Here is a 20,264-nt window from a genome sequence, read left to right on the forward strand (position 1 = left end):
GTTTGCAAATACTTAAAATAAGGTACAAGAATAAATAATATCTTATAGCATATGTAAAGGTACAAATAAAAAAATGTCTATTTATATATAAATGTGTATAATATTAAATTTGAGTGTGTGTGTGTGTCCAAATGGTCTACGCTGATTAACAGCTGGAGGAGGGAAGTCTGTATTTTTCACCAGAAATTGACGAACAAGAGTTGGAAAAAACTTTGTCGGTATGAAGGTACCTGCAAGAAACTTATTGATGCCAATAAAGCAATTGTTTTTAACAGATATTACATATAATATATATATAAATATATATAAATATATATATATATATATATATATATATATATATATATATATATATATATATATATATATATATATATATATATATATATATATATATATAATATAAAACCCTTACCATTTCTGGACGGTCTCTGATGCTGACGGTACCTCGAAGGGCCTTGTTTGCAAACCATGCAACATCAGGGTGGCCCCTCATATGAGCAATCTCTTCTATGGTCAGATTAGTGCATGGGTCTCTGTATGAAAGATCTCCTCCCTCTGATATCAAGTGCTGAAGAGTTCTAAGTCTGCCATGCCTGGCTGCAGCTACTAGGAGATCCTCTATGCCCTCTGCATTCATTTCCATTCCTGGAGAAAAAAATGCACAGGACTCTCAAGCAAGACAAAGACAGCCTCTCTTACGAGCAGACTGACAGATGGAAACATGTTTTTAATTAGCTGTAAGTTATGAGCATTTTTTTTTCATCAAAGGAGTATCAATTTGCATTTCAAACAGTATAAGAACAGAAAAAATCAAAGGCAGTCTCAATAATTACTGTTGCATTTACTACTACTGCTGCAATAAAAAAAATAAATAATAATAATAATAATAATAATAATAATAATAATAATAATAATAACAATAACAATATTATTAATAATACTAATTTCCAAGTGGATCCTGTACTCCCTGAGGTGACAGTAGGGAATCTGGGAATTCTGAAGGCTTCTGGGAATTCAAGAGGCTTCTGGAGCTTCCAAAGGCTTCAAGACAATCTACAGGCTCTGTAGCTTTTGGATTTCTTGCACAATACTCAAGAAGCGATTTTTATGGAGATGAAAGGCTTCAAAGATTTCCTTGGTGGGAAACCCACTTTCTTGGAGATGAATTCAGGAGGCTTCTGGGGCTTCCAAAGGCTTCAAGATTATCTCCAGACTCTGAAGCCTTTGGATTTTTTTTATGGAGAAGGAATGGGATTTGGTTCTTCCTGGAGACAAAAGGCTTCAAAGATTTCTTTGGGGGAAACAGATCCAACAGGAGATGAAGACAACGTCACAGGATCCTGGAGTCTTTAAAAATTTAAGAAGACGTTATAATCCAATGGGCTAAGAAGACGTTATAATCCAATCGGCGTTTCTCCATTAATGCTTAAGGAATTGAAGACATCTTCAAAGGATCCTGGGCATTTCTCCAGGAATGCTTCAGGAATTGAAGACAACTTCAAAGGATCCTGGAGTCGTGAAGACGTCTTCAAGAATACGTTTTAATCCAGTTATATATTTAACGACTTTATTTTCAGTGCGCCACTGTGATATATGTCATGTAAGCTTGCTCCTCTGCACTTACTGAGGGCAGACAGCTGTATAATTACACAGGCTTATTGACAACTTACAGACTATGCCTAACAGAAAGGCAAATGAAGGTACTGAGGAGAGAGAGGAAAGATTAAACCGCGATCATGAAAGAAAGAGGCAAAGGCATCCAATGAAACACATAAAGAGAAGTCCTTAAGATTGAAAGAGCAACACATCAGAGATCATCGTCATTTACACAATGAAACTGAACAACAAGGATTAGACCGCCTGCAAATATGCCACATAGCATACAGAATTTTAAATAGCCCAAATCCAAATAATAAAGGGATTGCACTTCATCCATGTGATGAGGTTGATGTACCGGAACACTACTGTGGCAAAATGACAGAACGGTGTCAATTTTGTGGTTCGAAAAATTTTGCAGATGAGAAGCTGAAAGATGGGAGATTTAATTCACGTTGTCACAAAGGCAAGGTAGTTTTACCAGCATTGCATAAACATCTTCTAATACATATGATCATTCTCAAACTTTAAAGAACATATACATTCTTATAACAGTGCCTTAGCCTTTGCCTCAATGGGGGCATACGTTGAGAAGGTACCTGGACGTGGACCAAATTGCTATAGAATACATGGTCAAATATATCACAGAACGTCAAGTTTGCACCCAACAAATGGTGAACCATTAAATTTACGCAAATTCATATACTGTACTTGATTCAGATGCCGCACTGTGGCAAAGAATGGGTATGTTGGAAAACGTTGGCTGTTTACCTGCTTTAATGAATGAATTGGCATCATTGTTAAATGAAATCAATCCGTATGCAGCAGTGTACAAAATGATGCGATATTTTGAAAAGGAAGAAACTGAAAGAGCTGCAGTTGAGATGGACTTCATAAGGAAGTTAAAATGTGGATTCAACAAGATGAAAGGAAAGATAAACGCAGATGTAATGCATCTGTCGCACATGAAGTTGTGATTGTATTCACAAGCTATGATGGTGAACCACCACTCGAAAGATATCTGTATTCATCCAAAAGACGGATGTATGCAGAACATATCTATCCTGAGTCAACATAATGATCCAATGACATCCCCAATTTTATTCCCTTATGGGAACTGAGGATGGGTAAAGGAAACTCCACTGAAAGGTGTTAGTAACCGTAAACACCAAACTCACTTGCAATACTACATATTCATACAGACTTGCAACTCGAAATGAGTTTAATCCAATACAGGACGTCCTTAGTTATCAACAGAGGTTCTGTTCCCAATGGCGTGATGATAAATCGAAAATTGCCAATAACCAGAAATCGACAAATAATGCGCTTCTCGGTGCTGATAAGCAGGGATCGGCGCTGATAAGCAGGGATCGGCGCCTCTGTTAGTTGGGTAAAGGTGCATATCAGCGTCAAAAATCCAGTTATTGTCGCCGAAAATCCAGTTATTGTCATTGCTAGACACGCGCCATAAAACCAGATCGCCAATAACTGAGGCTGCCGATAACCGGGGACTGCCTATACAAAGCACTAGGAAGCTCTTTCAGCAATATTCTGTAAATGCCTATGTTAAAATTGCAAGGAATAGACTCCAGTACCATAGAGAAAATCAGTAACAACTAAGAAGTGACCCAGTACTCTGGTCTAATGGACCACATTAACAACCTTGCATGTAACGAAGGCATAAAGCCTGGTGCTACAGATGAACCCCACCTATTTGCGGTTCAGGATTCGTGGCTTCACCTAATCGCAGATTTTTCTGTGGAACTTATCACCGAGTCATTTGCGAAGAATTTGGTAATTCACAGATTTTTTCATTGAGATATATTCACTAATTACTGTATTTTCATGTTATTTTCATGACTAAATACATTTTACATGATAAAAAATTATTTACTAATTTACAAACATTAATATTAATGTAAACAGCAAACTATCAATAAAATGTATTCTTTTTTCAAAGCATAGTAAATAATAAGGTACTGTATACAGTACTTAACTTCCCAGTGTTTCACCATGAACTGTACAAAGAAAATGGGTCTGCTTCAATACTGTATGAGAAAAAATAAATGTACTTGAAAATAGGGTAACTTAAAATAGTTTTCACACAGCTGAAAGCTAAATATTTTTAAGGGTAATGTTGTAAGATGACTTTGAAATGATAATCAAGTGTTTTAAATAATAGTTTAAGGTATATTCAGTGTAGGATGATAGTTTAAGCTATGAGAGAAAATGGATGTACTTGAAAATAGGGGTAACTTGAATAGTTTTCACACAGCCGTAAACCATATATTTTTGAGGGTAATGTTTTAAGATGACTTTGAAATGATATTAGTGTTTTAGATGGTAGTTTAAGGTATATTCTGTGCAGGATGATAGTTTAAGGTATACATTTGGTGCTTGAACTATTAAAATAAGCAGTCATAAGAGTTTTTAGAGAGGGGTCTGGTTTTTGAACTAGTTAAATAGCCAGTTATAAGCATTTTTAGAGGGGGATGTCAAGTATTCATGGATTTTAGCTATTCGCGGGTGTCTGTGGACCCTATCCCCCGTGCATGCTGGGGGTTGACTGTATATGCATACAGTACTGCCATCAAGTTTTCAAGGAAGCCCTAGAGCTCAACAACAAAACTTCCAGGATGCAATGGCAATTGTTAGGAAGTATGGGAAACCAGATATCTTCCTTACATTTATTTGCATTCCAGATGGACAGAGATAAGAAAATAATCTCAAAGGTAGGGAAAAGGCACATAATTGGCCAGAGTTAATACCCAGAGTATTTCAGCTCAAATTGAAAGAATTAATGCAGGACATATTGGTCTAAAAGGCACTTGGAACTGCAGTAGCCCTTGTATATGTAATTGAATTTAAGAAATGTGGGTTACCACACTGTCATCTACTCCTCCTCCTTGCAAATGAGAACAAGCCAAAAAGCATTGTGGTAATAAATAACATGGTTTGTGCGGAAAAACCTGACCCAATTTCTAATCAGAGGTTATATGAAATAGTAAAAAGAAACTGTCCTACTGCCCAGCGCAGCGTAGCGCGCACCACCTCGCTAGTAATAATAATAATAATAATAGCAAACCCCCGTATTCACGGGATGCATTCCAGACCCCCACGAATAGTTAAAATCCATGAATACTTAGAACAGCACCCCCACCTTAAAAATGCTTAAAACTGTCTATCTTGAAAGTTCAAATACCAAATGTATACTTAAAGTATCATCCTACATCAAATTTACCTTAAATTATTATCCTGCTACTGCATTAATCCTTGAAATTTTATCAATATCATTTCAAAGTCATTTTAAACATTAGTGCTGTACCCTTAAAAATATATACATACACCCTTTCAGCAAAAACTGGAAGAGAAAGACAGAGTTACCACTATGACAAATTCAGCCAGCCTTGTACTGGCAGAGGAGAGAGAGAGAGAGAGAGAGAGAGAGAGAGAGAGAGAGAGAGAGAGAGAGAGAGAGAGAGAGAGAGAGAGAATTTATCTCTTTAATCTCTTGAGGAATGTTAATCCATTTCTCTTCACAAAATTTAAATGTTTGTTTTTTGTCTCCCAAAGATATACATATGAAGTACACATCTTTAATACATTATGAACACACACACACACACACAAACAGCGTGCATATGTGTTAATAACAATTGGTTAAAGAGACTCAAATTAGTAGTATCTTTTCCTTTGAGAGAGAGAGAGAGAGAGAGAGAGAGAGAGAGAGAGAGAGAGAGAGAGAGAGAGAGAGAGAGAGAGAGAGAGAGAAGGGCTGAACAAAGTATCTACTTATCTATTTATTTCTCACATTCTACCTTTTGGCAGGAGAGAGAGAGAAAGGAATGAAGAAAAAGAGAAATTGAAATGTCAGTAATTTGACATATTTGACAGGTTCACCCTCCCCCCTGAGCTCCAAGGCTCAGAAAAAGAGCGGGGTTGAAATTTGTTTGTTTAAAATTTTTCATAACTTACTATAGTAACGTATAAATATTGTAATCACAGTATATTACTATTATTATTATTAATAATATTTGAAAGTTAGTACTTATTATTATGTAAATAATTTATTTATCATACAAAACAACTAAACATGCCATAAAAATTCTATCTTTTCCTGAGAGAGAGAGAGAGAGAGAGAGAGAGAGAGAGAGAGAGAGAGAGAGAGAGAGAGAGAGATTTTTCAGTATACCCCTGTAGTGGTATTTGACCACTGAGTCAGCAACACTGACCACCCAACTCTGGCTGTCAGGTTACTTGACATATCTGACAAGTTCATCCTCCCCCCCCCCTCTCTCCAAGTCTTACAGCAAAAGACAAGTGGTCGATATGTATTCCTTTAATATTTTACACAACTTATTAATTTATAAATTAAAATCTTACTAATTCACTATAGTATTTTCTTTAATGAATTGATATTATTGCTGTTTACATTAATATTAATATTTTAAAATTAGCAAATCATTTATTTATCATATAAAACAAATAAATGTACATCTCAGTATGAGAGAGAGAGAGAGAGAGAGAGAGAGAGAGAGAGAGAGAGAGAGAGAGAGATTTTTCAGTATACCCTTGTAGTGGTATTTGACCACTGAGTCAGCAACACTGACCACCCAACTCTGGCTGTCAGGTTACTTGACATATCTGACAAGTTCATCCTCCCCCCCCTCTCTCCAAGTCTTACAGCAAAAGACAAGTGGTCGATATGTATTCCTTTAATATTTTACACAACTTATTAATTTATAAATTAAAATCTTACTAATTCACTATAGTATTTTCTTTAATGAATTGATATTATTGCTGTTTACATTAATATTAATATTTTAAAATTAGCAAATCATTTATTTATCATATAAAACAAATAAATGTACATCTCAGTATGAGAGAGAGAGAGAGAGAGAGAGAGAGAGAGAGAGAGAGAGAGAGAGAGAGAGAGAGAGAGAGATTATTATTTTCATTACAGGCAGTCTCCGGTTTACAATGGGGGGTTCCATTCCTTCACCGCCTCATAAGCCGAAAATCATTGTAAACCAAAAAATCGTTGAAAATCGTCAAAATTCATAAGAAAACCTTACTTTTAATGCCCTGGGTGTATTGAAAACGATGTAAACTGCATTTTTATTGAGTTTTTCATCAAAAAAACCTCCAAATTTTTATTATTCTGCCATTCTGGAGCCATAGTTCTTCTATCGGATCAGCGTACGACGCATCATAACCCTGGAACATGCGCCGTAAACCGAGGAATAATTTCTGATGAATATATCTGAAAAGCGATGTAACTTGGAATGTCGTAAGCCGGACCCGTCGTAACCCGGGGACTGCCTGTATTTGTTATTATTTAATCTTATTAAACTTAATATTATTTTATCATAAAATGTATATGTAGATACAGTACAGTATTTAGTCATGAAATAATATGAAAATACAGAATGTTGCTCTTCGAAAAAATCCACGAATGGGTGAGTTTCCTGCAAATAATTTATGGATAGGTTCCACAAAAAATTCCACGAATCGCCGAGTCCGCGAATTGTGAGATCGCGAATATCGGAGGTTTACATAAACAGTTTACAAAATGAGTTGTAATATATATATAATAGAACAAATGGGGATACTAGTTTCATACATTGAAAATAATGAGCCATAATGACAGTAATACAAAAAAAGACAGCAAAACCAACAATGTCAATGATAATAAAAATATGATGCTAATATCAATTATAAAAACAGTTGAAATATCTGTACTGAAGACTACAACAAAATGCCCAAAAATATATTTCACATTATAACTCTCTTAGAGCCTTCAGTACAGTCGATCCCCCGCCTATTTGCAGTTTTGGATTTGCGACTCACCTATTCACGGATTTCCGTGGAACATATGTACGCATTATTTGGAGAAATTCACCAATTTGCAGTATTTTTCATAGAGAATTATTCACAAATTACTGTATTTTCATATAATTTTCATGACTAAATGCACTTTGTGTGATAAAACTATTAAAATATTCAGGTATAAGGATTTTTTGAGGTTTTTGAACTATTAAAAAAAAAAAAAAAGGCATTTATAAGCACTTTTAGAGGGGTTTTAAGTATTTGCAGATTTCAGCTATTCGCAGGAGATAGCGGTACGCATCCCCCGCGAATATCGGGGGGCGACTGTGTATGTAAGAGAGATTTGAAATAACATAGCACTGTTCTCATATGAAGTAAAGTTATACTACAAAGGAAGAGTTGAAAGTTACACAAACATAAAAAGTGAAAAATAAAAGGTTTTCTTGAACAAACTACAGTACTGTATAACTATGGCAGAAGACTGAAACCTATCAACAACTTTATGAGATATCTTCTGAAATGCAGACAGGGAGACAGACACGCACTCACACATGATACCCTGACAGAAGCTAACATACTACCTCATTTCATTGTAGAAGTAACCATTGAAAACTCACCTGAAGTTTTCCCTACACCTGTGGTCACAGACAACAGGTATTCAACGACGCTTGTATATCCATTCTCAGAAGCCAACTTTAGTGGTGTGAATTCTGTGAAATGGAAAATATAAATAACATCAAATTTATATTACATAAATTATCAGTACTTAATGCCATTGTACACAAACATGTGTGAATCAAAAGTGAAAATGTGTGGGATATGGACCCTTCTTAGAGGTATAATGAAGCATCTGAGTGAAAATTTTCATTGGGTTATCATTAAGCAGAGAACTGTACAGCTACAATGATCATTTTGCTTATGTACGAAAGAAATCTGAGAGTGAATCCTGTGAAACCTACCAAAAGGGAGAACACTGAAAAGAAATTAATTTCACATCATATGAAGGGTATCTTGTCATCTCCCTTTTCAAAGACAGAGACGTAAATAATTAACAGTACAGAACACATAACCACTCTTTACCTCCATACTCATGAATTTGTACAATGAAAAAGAAGTGGGATATATATTACTTATGCATTATTTTGTGCGTATCACTTCTATTTCTCTAAGATGGTAATATCTGAAGAGATTTTACTTTGTCATCCTCTTCTTGTAAAATATCAAAACAAAATGTATAAAATATTTTGTAATTAGACCATTACTTATATACGCTGCAATTATTACCCATTCTTCCTTCAAGTTAATATTAAGAGGACTACCTCATGACTCTGTTAACATCAGTCATTCTTAGTTTTCAGACACTAATTCTGATTTTTCCTCCAATGAATAATCATTCATAGCAAAATGCAAAATCAGGGAAATCAACCATACTTAGCCACAAAATACACAGAAGCAAGTACCATATTTGATGGCATAATGGACCCCTTTTCCACCCCTCAAAAATGCCCAAAATATACACTGGGGTCTTATATGCAAAGTTGAGGTATCTAGATGGGAAATGTTATTACATTTCACAATAAAAACCCCTTATAACTGGCACTTTGGGACCAAAGGGTTGTAATGCTTAAACCCATACACTGATACAGTAGACGACAGACGCACATGCGTTGGATAGCAGATACACACTTACTGTGCATTTGCGCTCTCTCTCTCTCTCTCTCCAAAATTTTTATCATAAGAGAATTTTGCGAACATAATGTAAGCGCATAGTTTATCTGAATGTAATGCATATGTGTACATATGCATAGTAAAAACTGTTTGTATGTAATACTACATTACTAAATTCATTACAATGCTGAACTGCATCAAATAAGTTTCAATAAAAATACTGAGAGAGAGAGAGAGAGAGAGAGAGAGAGAGAGAGAGAGAGAGAGAGAGAGAGAGAGAGAGAGAGAGAGAGAGAGAGAGAGAGGGGGGGGGGGGCAGTAAGTGCATAGCTTACTTAATGTGATGCATGTCTACATATACACACGTTAGCAAGGCTTACACATGAACTTTACACAATAAAGACAAAATCAAACAGACTGAAAATCTGATCCTAATACACAATTTTTTAATTATTTCTTATACTTCACAAACAAGTTTGTTTTCTGTCATCATTGGAGTTACCCATCAGAGGCACAAGAAATGGAAGGAAGTGTTACAAAATGTTTTCTACTGCTTTTGTTTTCTCTTGTAAATTACAATAGCTACATATTTCAGTAATGTTAAATTCTTATTTGTAGATACACAAATATTTTTTCTTAATATCCCAGTCTGAAAATATGGGGGTCTTATATGCATGCCCAGTTGTCTTTCTTACATGCCATACATCCTGCTACTCTCAAATCTAGTCTTCCTAAACAAAGGGCATAGCTTGAGAGAGAGAGAGAGAGAGAGAGAGAGAGAGAGAGAGAGAGAGAGACTCTCACCTCTGTTATTCTTTAAATATGGATTTGCTCCGGCTTCTTTCACCAAATACTTGACCAATGGCTCATTTCCCATTGAGGCGGCAGTATGAAGAGGTGTAAATCCTGGTAAAAGAAAGATAAAAGAAACCTGGAACATTAAAAGTTTTTGAGTGTTATGTACAATCTACAGTGCACAATGAAACTGATATGTATATAAACTAAAGGACATAATTCAGGGGATTAACTGCCAACACACAATTGATGAAAAATGACAGAACCTCTTAACACCCACAGCTCAGACGAGATCATTTACATTCTGCTTCCCCTTCTTCTAGTCCAAAAAATTACTTCCCGATGGTTAAAGTAAATAGTTATAAGATGAGCCCAGTAATCATTGCCGGGTGCTATTGAAGCATACACAAGTAGCCTTCAATTGACAACAAATGCTGTGGAAAGGCTTATGATCATAGAAGTAACTGGCCCATTGTGCCTGCCTAGAATATATTTAGCTCCACTAGAAAATCAATTTCTTGTGCCTGCCATAACTTAAACCAGTCTTAAAAAATACTGCCTATTGTGCCAGTTCACACACAGATAAACTTGTTGGGGAAAATGATTCACTTTGTTTGTCCAAATGTAGATCCAGTTGCACCAAACCATTGAACACCCTTATACTTAAAACTAAGATCAGAGCAAAAATAGTTTTGTACTTTTATAATGTCTAGCTAAGCTCAAGAACTTTTAAAAAAATATTTAGAGGAAAAAAATCATCTATTGTGACAGTCTAAGATAGGTTTAGTTCTTCAAGAAGAAATGACCAACTGGACTTGAATTCCTCATAAACAGACATAAACAGGCTGAGAAACAGTTGAGGGGGGGGGGAGATGGGAGGCTGGGAGAAGTGTTTCTGGAGTAGGGTAGGGGGTGGGAAGGCCAGGTGGGATGGGTCAGGAAGTCACTGACAACATTGCATGGGCAGAGAGGTGTTAGCAATGCTGCTCATGGTCAAAAGCACACAGAGAGATTATAGTGGCAGTGGGTATTGTGGAAGGAGTTTCCCAGGCAGGAAGCAGGTGGGAAGGTCATGTAGGATGAGAGGAGAGGCACACGCAGGCGTTTGACTTCCTTAGGGCTTTCGCAGTTTTTTAAAATATTTTGCTCTACTGTATGTTTTTTACATTTAAGTTTTTCCACATTTTATTCAGGGATATTAACTTGTAATGAAATAATCAGGCACAACACAAAAGAAAAAGGGAGATGCATTCAATACCACTCTAATAAAGTCACCTACATACAGTACCTGTAACACACACACCTTTTTCTCCCTTATAATTTCTCATTTTTTATTCCTTGGTATTTTCTCATAATTTTTACTGTTTTTAGAGTGTGTTTGCAGTTTGTATAGGTTTAATGAGAAGGGAACAAAAAACTGATGAATAATTAATTATTCTGTAAAAATCTGTTCATTGTGGAAATGAGCAGCTCAACACATTGCTAACACCTAGAAAAAATTTCATGATGAAATTCCTGTCTTTATTATTTCTAAATCATAAATATTCATTCAAGAAATGCCATACAGCACCTGTTTCCCAGTATCCATGAAGCCTTTTGTTTTATGGTTAAAATATTTACATAAATAATTTTTTATTATAAATATAAATAAATCTTAAGCTGTGGCAATGTGTCATATCAATGCATGGTGCACTTCCTTGCATGTGACGCAGGACCCCATAGTAAAATATTAATTTTCTCTCTCATGCAGGTTCGTGATTTTTTCAATGAATAGTTTGTAATAACCATAATAAAGATGCCTTGATCCAGCAAGCAGCTTTGTTCTAGGCATAAGGGTTTAAAAGTGTCCACAATAGGAAGTCAAGAAAAGAGAAGAGCAGTGGAGACACATGGCACCTTACCACCTCAAAGCAAACTTTCAGTAGCACTAAACAGTAACAGATTTTGGCAAAACATTCATAGATTTTTCTAATTCATAAAATTACAGTACATTTTACTTAGTTGTTTGGAAATGAAAAAATTTAAAATAATGTGTTCAAGTTTTGACTTGACAAACTTTTTGTGGCTATGTAAAACCACTGATATACAACATCTTACCTCCAAAGTCGGGCAAATCAACATATGCTCCTTTAGATATCAGCAACTGAGCAATTTCTGTGACACTAGGAAAGGTGTTTCCACTGAGCTCATGTAAAGGTCGTAGGCCTGGGAAAGTGAGAAAAAATGTCCTCATTAATACTGTGCAGTTTTATTATGGACTTATCTGCATTCAGATGATTGTTTTAATTTATCAGTCACTTGTTCAATGAGAACAATGCTGTCAGTTTGCTGGAATAACAGCTTACCAACACTCTCCATTGCATTTACTTTTGCTCCATGTCTTAATAGCACTTCGACGACACTGGTGTTCTTATTGGTCACTGCAACATGAAGCATTGATTTACCTGAAAAGGGAGGACATATTTTTAGCTCTTGTTATTTTGCCATTATTTTTGACAGAGAACGTAAGCAAAAAAATAAGTTTGTAATCATAATTATCAATAACAACAATAACATATGTAATGGTGATAAAAGGAGGATGAGGAAGAAAATTTGCAACCATATCATAATTAGTGGTTGCACCAAATTGGCAACTGATAGTGTATTATCACGTAGTTACCTAAGTGAACAATACCAAAATTTAGTAAAATATTAACAGTAATATCTTCAAACCATTTTAAAACCAGTTATCTATAAATATGATGACTACTCAATGTTTTCCGCATTGGATATTCAAAAACTTTCTGTCATCTGCCTTTCCAATGTCATCGACTGGATAAGCTGTGAAGAAACTTGTATACTGGCACAAATATTGCTAGTCAACATAATCATAACAGCTGAATTATATTCCTCCCTAACTACTGATTCAAGAATTATACCATTTGCAAAAGGAGTCTACAGCCTCACAGAGCAACATACACTTATACAGTACTCATCAGTAAGAGACAGAATTCCCAATACTGTACAGTACTGTGCCATTCACCCTATCGTGAATATTAGTACTTTTTGTTCTAAAACTTCTATCAATCTTTAAACCCCGCTCCTTCTTCCTTCAAAAATGTTATTTTACCATATTCACATATCCTCTCTTTCCATTATATGAAAGCATTACATAAACAAAACAATGTTATCCATCTTTTCCCATATGCTAACTACTTCACTGCTTCATCAAATATGTAAGGTAACATCTAACTTTCAATGATCTTTCCCCTATGTATACTTCTGGGAAAATGTCTCAGCCCAGCAGTCCCTTCAGACTTTCAAATTTTGATCTTACTGAGCATTTTTCTTTTCAATAACTTCTATGGCTCTCTTGGTGCCTGTCTTACCTCACCTACCTGTTGAGTCACCTTATTTCTCATTCTACTGGCTTCAGTCTTCAAGTCACCTCTTCATAGCTTTATTTTCTTGGTTTCTATTCACTCTCTTATTGCTCTTCAAATATTTGTTTTTAACTTTACTTAAAAGCCCTTTAAAGTTATTTTAGTCTCTGCAACCCCTTTACTATTACCAGTATATGTAAATAGCTATACCATTCACAAAGAAAGAACATTAAGCATTCTACTCCTTATTCAATTTTTTTTTAATCCAACAAATTAAAACCTACTACTACCCTCTCTACTACCTTCCATGCCATAGAGACAGCAGCTATATTTAAGACTCAATTTGACAAATCCAGTCACCCTAATGTCTGCACATTCTTAAACAGGCTTAAAAGCTATTACTGTACAAGTATTAATTTCACATTAACAAATTACTATCATACCATGTATTTCCAGTAATCTTCATACTGTACTGCATATTGGTCAGGTCTGTTAAAGCCTTCTGAATACACCCCTCTTCATGAATAAACATTTTTTTCTTGACATTAAATCCTAAGTCCTCAGCTTCTGAATTAGAATTAACTTCATTAAAAGAGACTTGAAAGACCAACTCATAGGCAAAAGTCTGTTTGATCAAGGGTAAGTCGGGTAAAAACATGCATAAAGTCTGCTTGATCACGGTTAAGTCGAGTAAAAACAGGCAATCTACTACCTCTAGAAACTACTTGCCCTTGTCTCTCCTTCCACATTTGTTACGTATTTTGCCTATAGTTTTCGGCATCTATAATCTTCATTTGAAAACACTTATGGTACCAAGCTTACAGTTATAAATGGCCATTAGTCTAGGTGAATTTACTTTCAATTTCGTCTGGGTAAATGATTTTACAGGTACATGTATTCTACAAATCTAGTGAGGTCATTGAGTATTTTCTATTAAAAAGTATTGTGTGTGGTATCTCTCCCTTATTTTCGAACAAGAGAAGTAATTTGTTTCTTATACATAAACAATTAAGCCCTGTCAATGACCAAGACCATTCTCATCAATGTTTTTGCATAATTACAATGTGCCAACAAAGTTAGTCTGGGGATTGTTTTATTTCTATCTACTCTACTGGTGGATTTTCATGAAATTCGGTTGACCAATAATGAACAATGTTAGACAGACCTGAAGTTTGTGTAAAGCTAAACCTCATGTTTTTGACATGAGAAGGTTACCACACTTCACTCAAGATCTGGAGAATACTTGGGATCCTGTACCTGGATTACATACATGTAACATTAATACAGTGTGATTACAATCTGCTTTCCATCAAAAACACTACTTAATGGTGCCTTTTTCATAAGGGAAACAACTTCAGCTACCTTGGAGTAACACTAACCTTCAAAATAACAACCAATGAAAAGACAAAGTCACATAAAAAAGTCAGTGCTTACCATCAAGAAGAGTATCATTGGCATCAGCTCCATGACGCAAGAGTGCTTCAACTATTTCAGCAGCATCTTCACGGTTATTACACAGAGCTGGGAACAAGGCAGTCGCACCTGGAACAATATTATATGAATCTCACCTATCAATCATTAAGCAATTATAGACAAAAGATGTCAGTTATTGTTTCAATCTCCTTCCATTATTAACATAATTGAAAGCAGCGATAAAACTCATTTTTTTTAAATCTCTCTATCAACAGTACACAACATGCAAGAAATACTGTACATTAAATTTGCTACTTTGCTATTGTAAAACAATCTGAATATTATGATGACAAAATTTACTTTAGGTTTGCAAACAGTTAATACTGTATATATATACTCAGCAGAAAAAACAAAGGGAAAAAAACCAATATTAATCATCCACAGTATTCTAAAACCAAAAAATAATCTTATGCAAATTAAGATGGTACTGCTGTGAACATCGAACAGTTTCATGTTAACAGATGAGTGTGAATGATGTTCAACCTGTTCCTAAATATCAATCATTTTGTATCATCTACGCTGCTAGAATATTTCACTTAACAGTAACTGAAATCTAACAATCTCACCTTCAGCCCCTTTCAATTTGATACTTGCCCCATGTGCTACCAGGGCATCAATTTTGGTTACTCCAGAAAACTCAGTCGATACTGCATAAGTGAGAGGAAATGACCCTGAAGAAAATGGGAAATATATTTGTCAGTGCTACAATTTTATTTTTTTCCACTATCACATGGAGCTAGACTAGTTAAGAATATGCTACATATGTTAATTCTGACATGTTAAATATTATGTGTATGTGTATATATATATATATATATATATATATATATATATATATATATATATATATATATATATATATATATATATATATATATATATATAATATATATATATATATATATATATATATATATATATATATATATATATATATATACAGGCAGTCCCGGTTATCGGCGGGTTTCCATTCTCTGGTGCAATGATAACCGAAAATTGCCACTAACCGAAAATCGGCGATTTTTGGGTGCTTTTCCGGCGATTTTCGGGGCTTATCGGCAGCCGATTTTCAGTCATTGGCACCTGTGTTCGGTATGTATCGGCGCCAATACCCAATTATCGGCGCCAATAAGCGGAAATCAGTGATTTTCGGCACCAAAAACTGCCGATTTTCGTCGCTAGACAAGCCCCGTAAAACCGTATCGCCGTTAACCGAGCCAGCTGTCAACTGAGGACTGCCTGTACAGTATATATATATATATATATATATATATATATATATATATATATATATATATATATATATATATATATATATATATATATATATATATATATATATATATATATATATATATATATATATATATATATATATATATATATACATATATATATTGTATATATTATGCATATACAGTACATACTTTTTTAGTTTTGATAGTGTAGCTGCTGTTTGTCCTCAAGGACAACAATAGCATCACCAACCTTTTTGAAGCGGATAAGACGCTCCTAGCAGGGTAAAGAAAAATGAAATCCTGGACTGCGTATTATAGGGAAGTGAAGAGGTGGAGCCCAATAGGACTTGCATGGTTGGGGTTGTCTTCTACAGCATAACATACAGTGGAAGTCCTACCCTTGGGGACACAGTAAAATTTTCAATGGACTAGGGTAACAATGGTCTCACCCTCCCCCTCTTCTAAAAAAAACTTTCCAAAAACCAAAACACCTTTTAAAAAGGGGCCATTGAGACAGATGGCTTTATCTGCCACCACTCTTCAGCGTCCCCAAAAAGCATTCTTCCAAACAAAAGGTCCTTGACCCATCAAATCTGAACAAACATTGTTTGCATAAATTTCTGTATGACACTACCCTACTTATGAACTTCCAACTTATGAGCTTTCAGAGATACAAACAGACAGGGTCACAAGTTAAAACTGTGTTCAGAGCACTCCCCTTTACCAAACATAAGTTCAAAATTTTGTTCTGGGTGCCTATTCTGCTAGTAAGGATTTTTGCAAAAAAACATGAGGAAGAAGAACCTGTTCCTTTAACCCCCTTCCCTGATTATCTAGAGTATTCTCATTATTACCAACTAAGCATTCTTCTTACAATCATGAGAACATTTGTTCATACTCTTAAAATATTCCTACTTATTTCTATCTTTTTGACTGAACTCAGACAGTGATGAATACCCATATTCTAAATTTTCCATTTTCTGTATTTAGTATGTATTTTTTTAAATCGTGCATTATTATAAGGAATTTCTTTGGATATTAGAAGGGTAAAAAGAAGAAAATAAAATTTATATTCAAGCAACATTCAAAATTTAGCAGTCTTTTTTAAGTTGGAATATTTTTTGAAAATTGAAACCACCAAAAGGGACCCACATTTTGTCAGTCCTAGACCATATGACTGCAATAATATCTTGTATCAAGAGGTTGGGCTCACGCTCAGCCCATCTTAATGCAGTAATGCTATCTATCCTACAGATGGCTCAAGTAAGGAATTGGTACTAGTCAGCAATTCACCTCATAGGGTCTCAAACATAATAGGAGAGTCTGTCTAGGAGTACAGCAGCCTCGACCGACTGAATGCTGGACATACACTCCTTTTAATTAACTGCCAACATGCTTCCATATCCAAAAGCGGACCTGTTTGCCACACGTGAGTACCATCAACTTTCAGCATGTGTCTCCAAACCTGGACATTCCAGCAATAGCAAGAGATGCATTCCTACAAGACTGGAATGAATGGAGGATGATATACCTCTTTCCTCCATTGTCCCAGATTTCAAAGGCTTTGGACAAACTGCTAGCTTTCAAAGAACTGTTTACATAGTGGCCCCAAATTGGCCAAACAGTCATTGGTTCCTTTTGCTTCAAGAATGGGTTAGAAAATTGATTCCATTACCGTCCGGTGTATTATCCCAGGCAGTAGGAGGAAAAGTAATCTACACATCCTCCTTTTACGATCCACAACTTTCATGTGTGCAGTTTTAAAATCTAGTCTGCCGTTAGGATTATTCACCTAACAATGCTAGGTACCTAGTGCAAAAACTACAGACTTCATCTATCTGATATACCAGTCCATAAGGAAAAAGTGGTTAGATTATCTCCATGCTGAGAGCCCAGTTGAAATCTGTTGAAACAGTTTTACATCTTCTTATATATCTTTTGAGAATAAGTGCCTTACTATTACAACAATCATGGCATACTGTACAAGGAAGCATTTTCGGAGCCCTTGCTTTACAGTTTTGGAATTGAATCTAATTCAGTAATTGTTAATTCCCATCTCCAGTCTTTTGCACTGCAAAGGCCACCTCCTGCAAGGCTTTCCATTACCTGGTCCCTGAATAAGGCTTTAAGGACTTCAATCATCCCTTCAATTTAGTGTGCCCAATACAACTATAACTCATATGCTCCACAAGGCAGTCTTCTTGACAACTTTGGCATCAGGAGCTCTGGTTAGTGAACTGGGCTCTCTTAGATGAGGACAACACTTCATCACTCATACACCTAGAAGTCATTTACTGTTGTCTCCTGGCTAAGAATGAGGACCTTTTAAAAAGAAAACCCCCTATTCTGATAAGGGAACTCAGTATTTTGGATAAACATTATGCCCGGTTCAAGTACTCAAGGTTTACCTAAATGCCAAGGCAAAAACATCCCAGATTGTCCTCTTTTTTTCTGCATTCTAGCACAAACAAAACACACTCTCTACATGGGGTGAGCATTATCTACTCTTCCTCATTACAAAGGCAGACTCTCACTCCTTTCCTAAGTTGCATTACATCCAGAGGGTGAGTACATAGTCGGCTTTTTGCAGAAATGTTTCTTTCAAAGAAGTCTCTGAGTATACAGGGTGGTTATCAGAGGCAGTATTCCTGAAACACTACTGCCAAGACAGTGGTGGTCATACTGAGATACTGCAAAGGAAGGCACAATAATCATGCAGCCAAACCCGACATAATTAGGTAAGTCACCTTAGGACCACATGGGATAATACATACAGTATATAGATTCATGTGTTATTTCCTGTTCTTTACTGCCAAACCCTAGTGAGTATCCTGAACAAGGAAAATGGTCAATAACCTGTGACTATACCTTGGACACCAAAAATTAATGTAGGTTGTTCAGATTTATTTATTGGGAGCTAAGCCATTTTGTCACCTGTTATTTCTTTTGTAAGCTCCTTTGAGGACAAACAGCGGCTACTCTATCAAACAAGTAAAAAATGTGCCGAAGAAACTTCAGAGCAATGGAGTTTTCTGTACACCCATGGCCCATGAAACTTTCAACCAAGGCCTGGTGGTGGCCTGTGTTGTTGGCAACTATGGTGGTGTCAGATGCACAATTATGGTTAACTTTAACTTTATATAAAATAAAAACTACTGAGGCTAGAGGGCTGCAATTTGATGCATTTGATGATTGGAGGGTGGATGATCAACATACCAATTTGCAGCCCTCTAGCCTTGGTAGTTTTTAAGATCTGGGGGAGGACAGAAAAAGTGCGGACGGACAGACAAAGCCATCACAGTACTGTCGTTTTCTTTTACAGAAAACTAAAAACGGGTTTTGACGTAGAAAAAACCTATTTTTGGCAGTCGCTGTGAATCTTCAAACCCAACCACTTTCCCTGACGAAAAGGCATGGGACTGGGGTGGACATTTATCTTGCACATACCTGGTGTGCAAAAAAGATGGTGGCGACTTATCTTGTTGTCACATTTGTGTAAGACGTAGAGCCTAGGTAATTGTTGTAGGACAGGAAATAGAGCCCTCCTGTCCTGGGTCCTTTATATTCTATCACTGTGCCAACAAACGCTATTCTGGCTGAGACCAACTATAAGAGAATTCTTGTGTAATTGGTTGGTCTGTCTTATGGAGCCATGGGGGACCATGAGAGTTTAACTCCTTTGAGGACTCACAACAGCTACCAAAAATAGGTTTTTCCAAAGTCAAAACTTGTTATTTATATATGCACATATATCATTATAAATATTCAGCCTCCACAGCCTCTATTCAAAGAATCCATAAAGATGAATCTCCTTTAAATAGGACAACAAGACCAGGGGTAAGGTAGGGCCCACAGACCGGCTTACAAGTTGTAGTTTTCAAGTGTGTCACTCGGGAAGGGTCAGCCAGGTACCCAATAGTTAGGACTATAAGGGCATCCAAATGATAGTTAGCCTTTCTGTCCCCTTGATATATAGGTGATCTATAACCCACCCTTCTTTTGAATATTCACTGGCCCCAGATTGTTATTCCAGACACGTCATTAATTGTACATAATTTACACAGACTTAAGAAATAACTGTCAATTTTAATTCATTATTTAAAGTATATATTTTGCTTATAAGTAATTGATAACTTTCTTATAAAAATAGTATAATAAATAGTAATGTCCAACAGAGAAACACACTCTACCGTTATACTGTCTTGCGTTTGGATCAGCTCCATGTTTCAACATAAGTCTTGTAATATTTGCATCACGGGTGCGGTCCTCTAAGCAGGCATAGCTCAGTGGAGTGCTACCT

General features: G+C 35.8%; 1 protein-coding gene across 3 annotated transcripts in view; it reads right to left on the bottom strand.

Moving 5' to 3' along the window:
• Positions 1-20,264, bottom strand: part of LOC136853515 (uncharacterized) — a 96,200-nt gene that overhangs the window by 38,359 nt on the left and 37,577 nt on the right. For all 3 annotated transcript variants that reach the window (XM_067129178.1, XM_067129179.1, XM_067129177.1), the window contains 8 exons: positions 20,155-20,262; positions 15,293-15,397; positions 14,688-14,795; positions 12,237-12,335; positions 11,989-12,096; positions 9,901-10,002; positions 8,046-8,138; positions 416-648 (listed from right to left, as the gene is read on the bottom strand). In XM_067129178.1, the coding sequence (XP_066985279.1) occupies positions 416-648; positions 8,046-8,138; positions 9,901-10,002; positions 11,989-12,096; positions 12,237-12,335; positions 14,688-14,795; positions 15,293-15,397; positions 20,155-20,262 (956 nt within the window). The remainder of the gene's footprint in view (positions 1-415; positions 649-8,045; positions 8,139-9,900; positions 10,003-11,988; positions 12,097-12,236; positions 12,336-14,687; positions 14,796-15,292; positions 15,398-20,154; positions 20,263-20,264) is intronic.

The sequence above is a fragment of the Macrobrachium rosenbergii genome, chromosome 27 (assembly GCF_040412425.1).
Source record: "Macrobrachium rosenbergii isolate ZJJX-2024 chromosome 27, ASM4041242v1, whole genome shotgun sequence".
NCBI lineage: Eukaryota > Metazoa > Arthropoda > Malacostraca > Decapoda > Palaemonidae > Macrobrachium > Macrobrachium rosenbergii.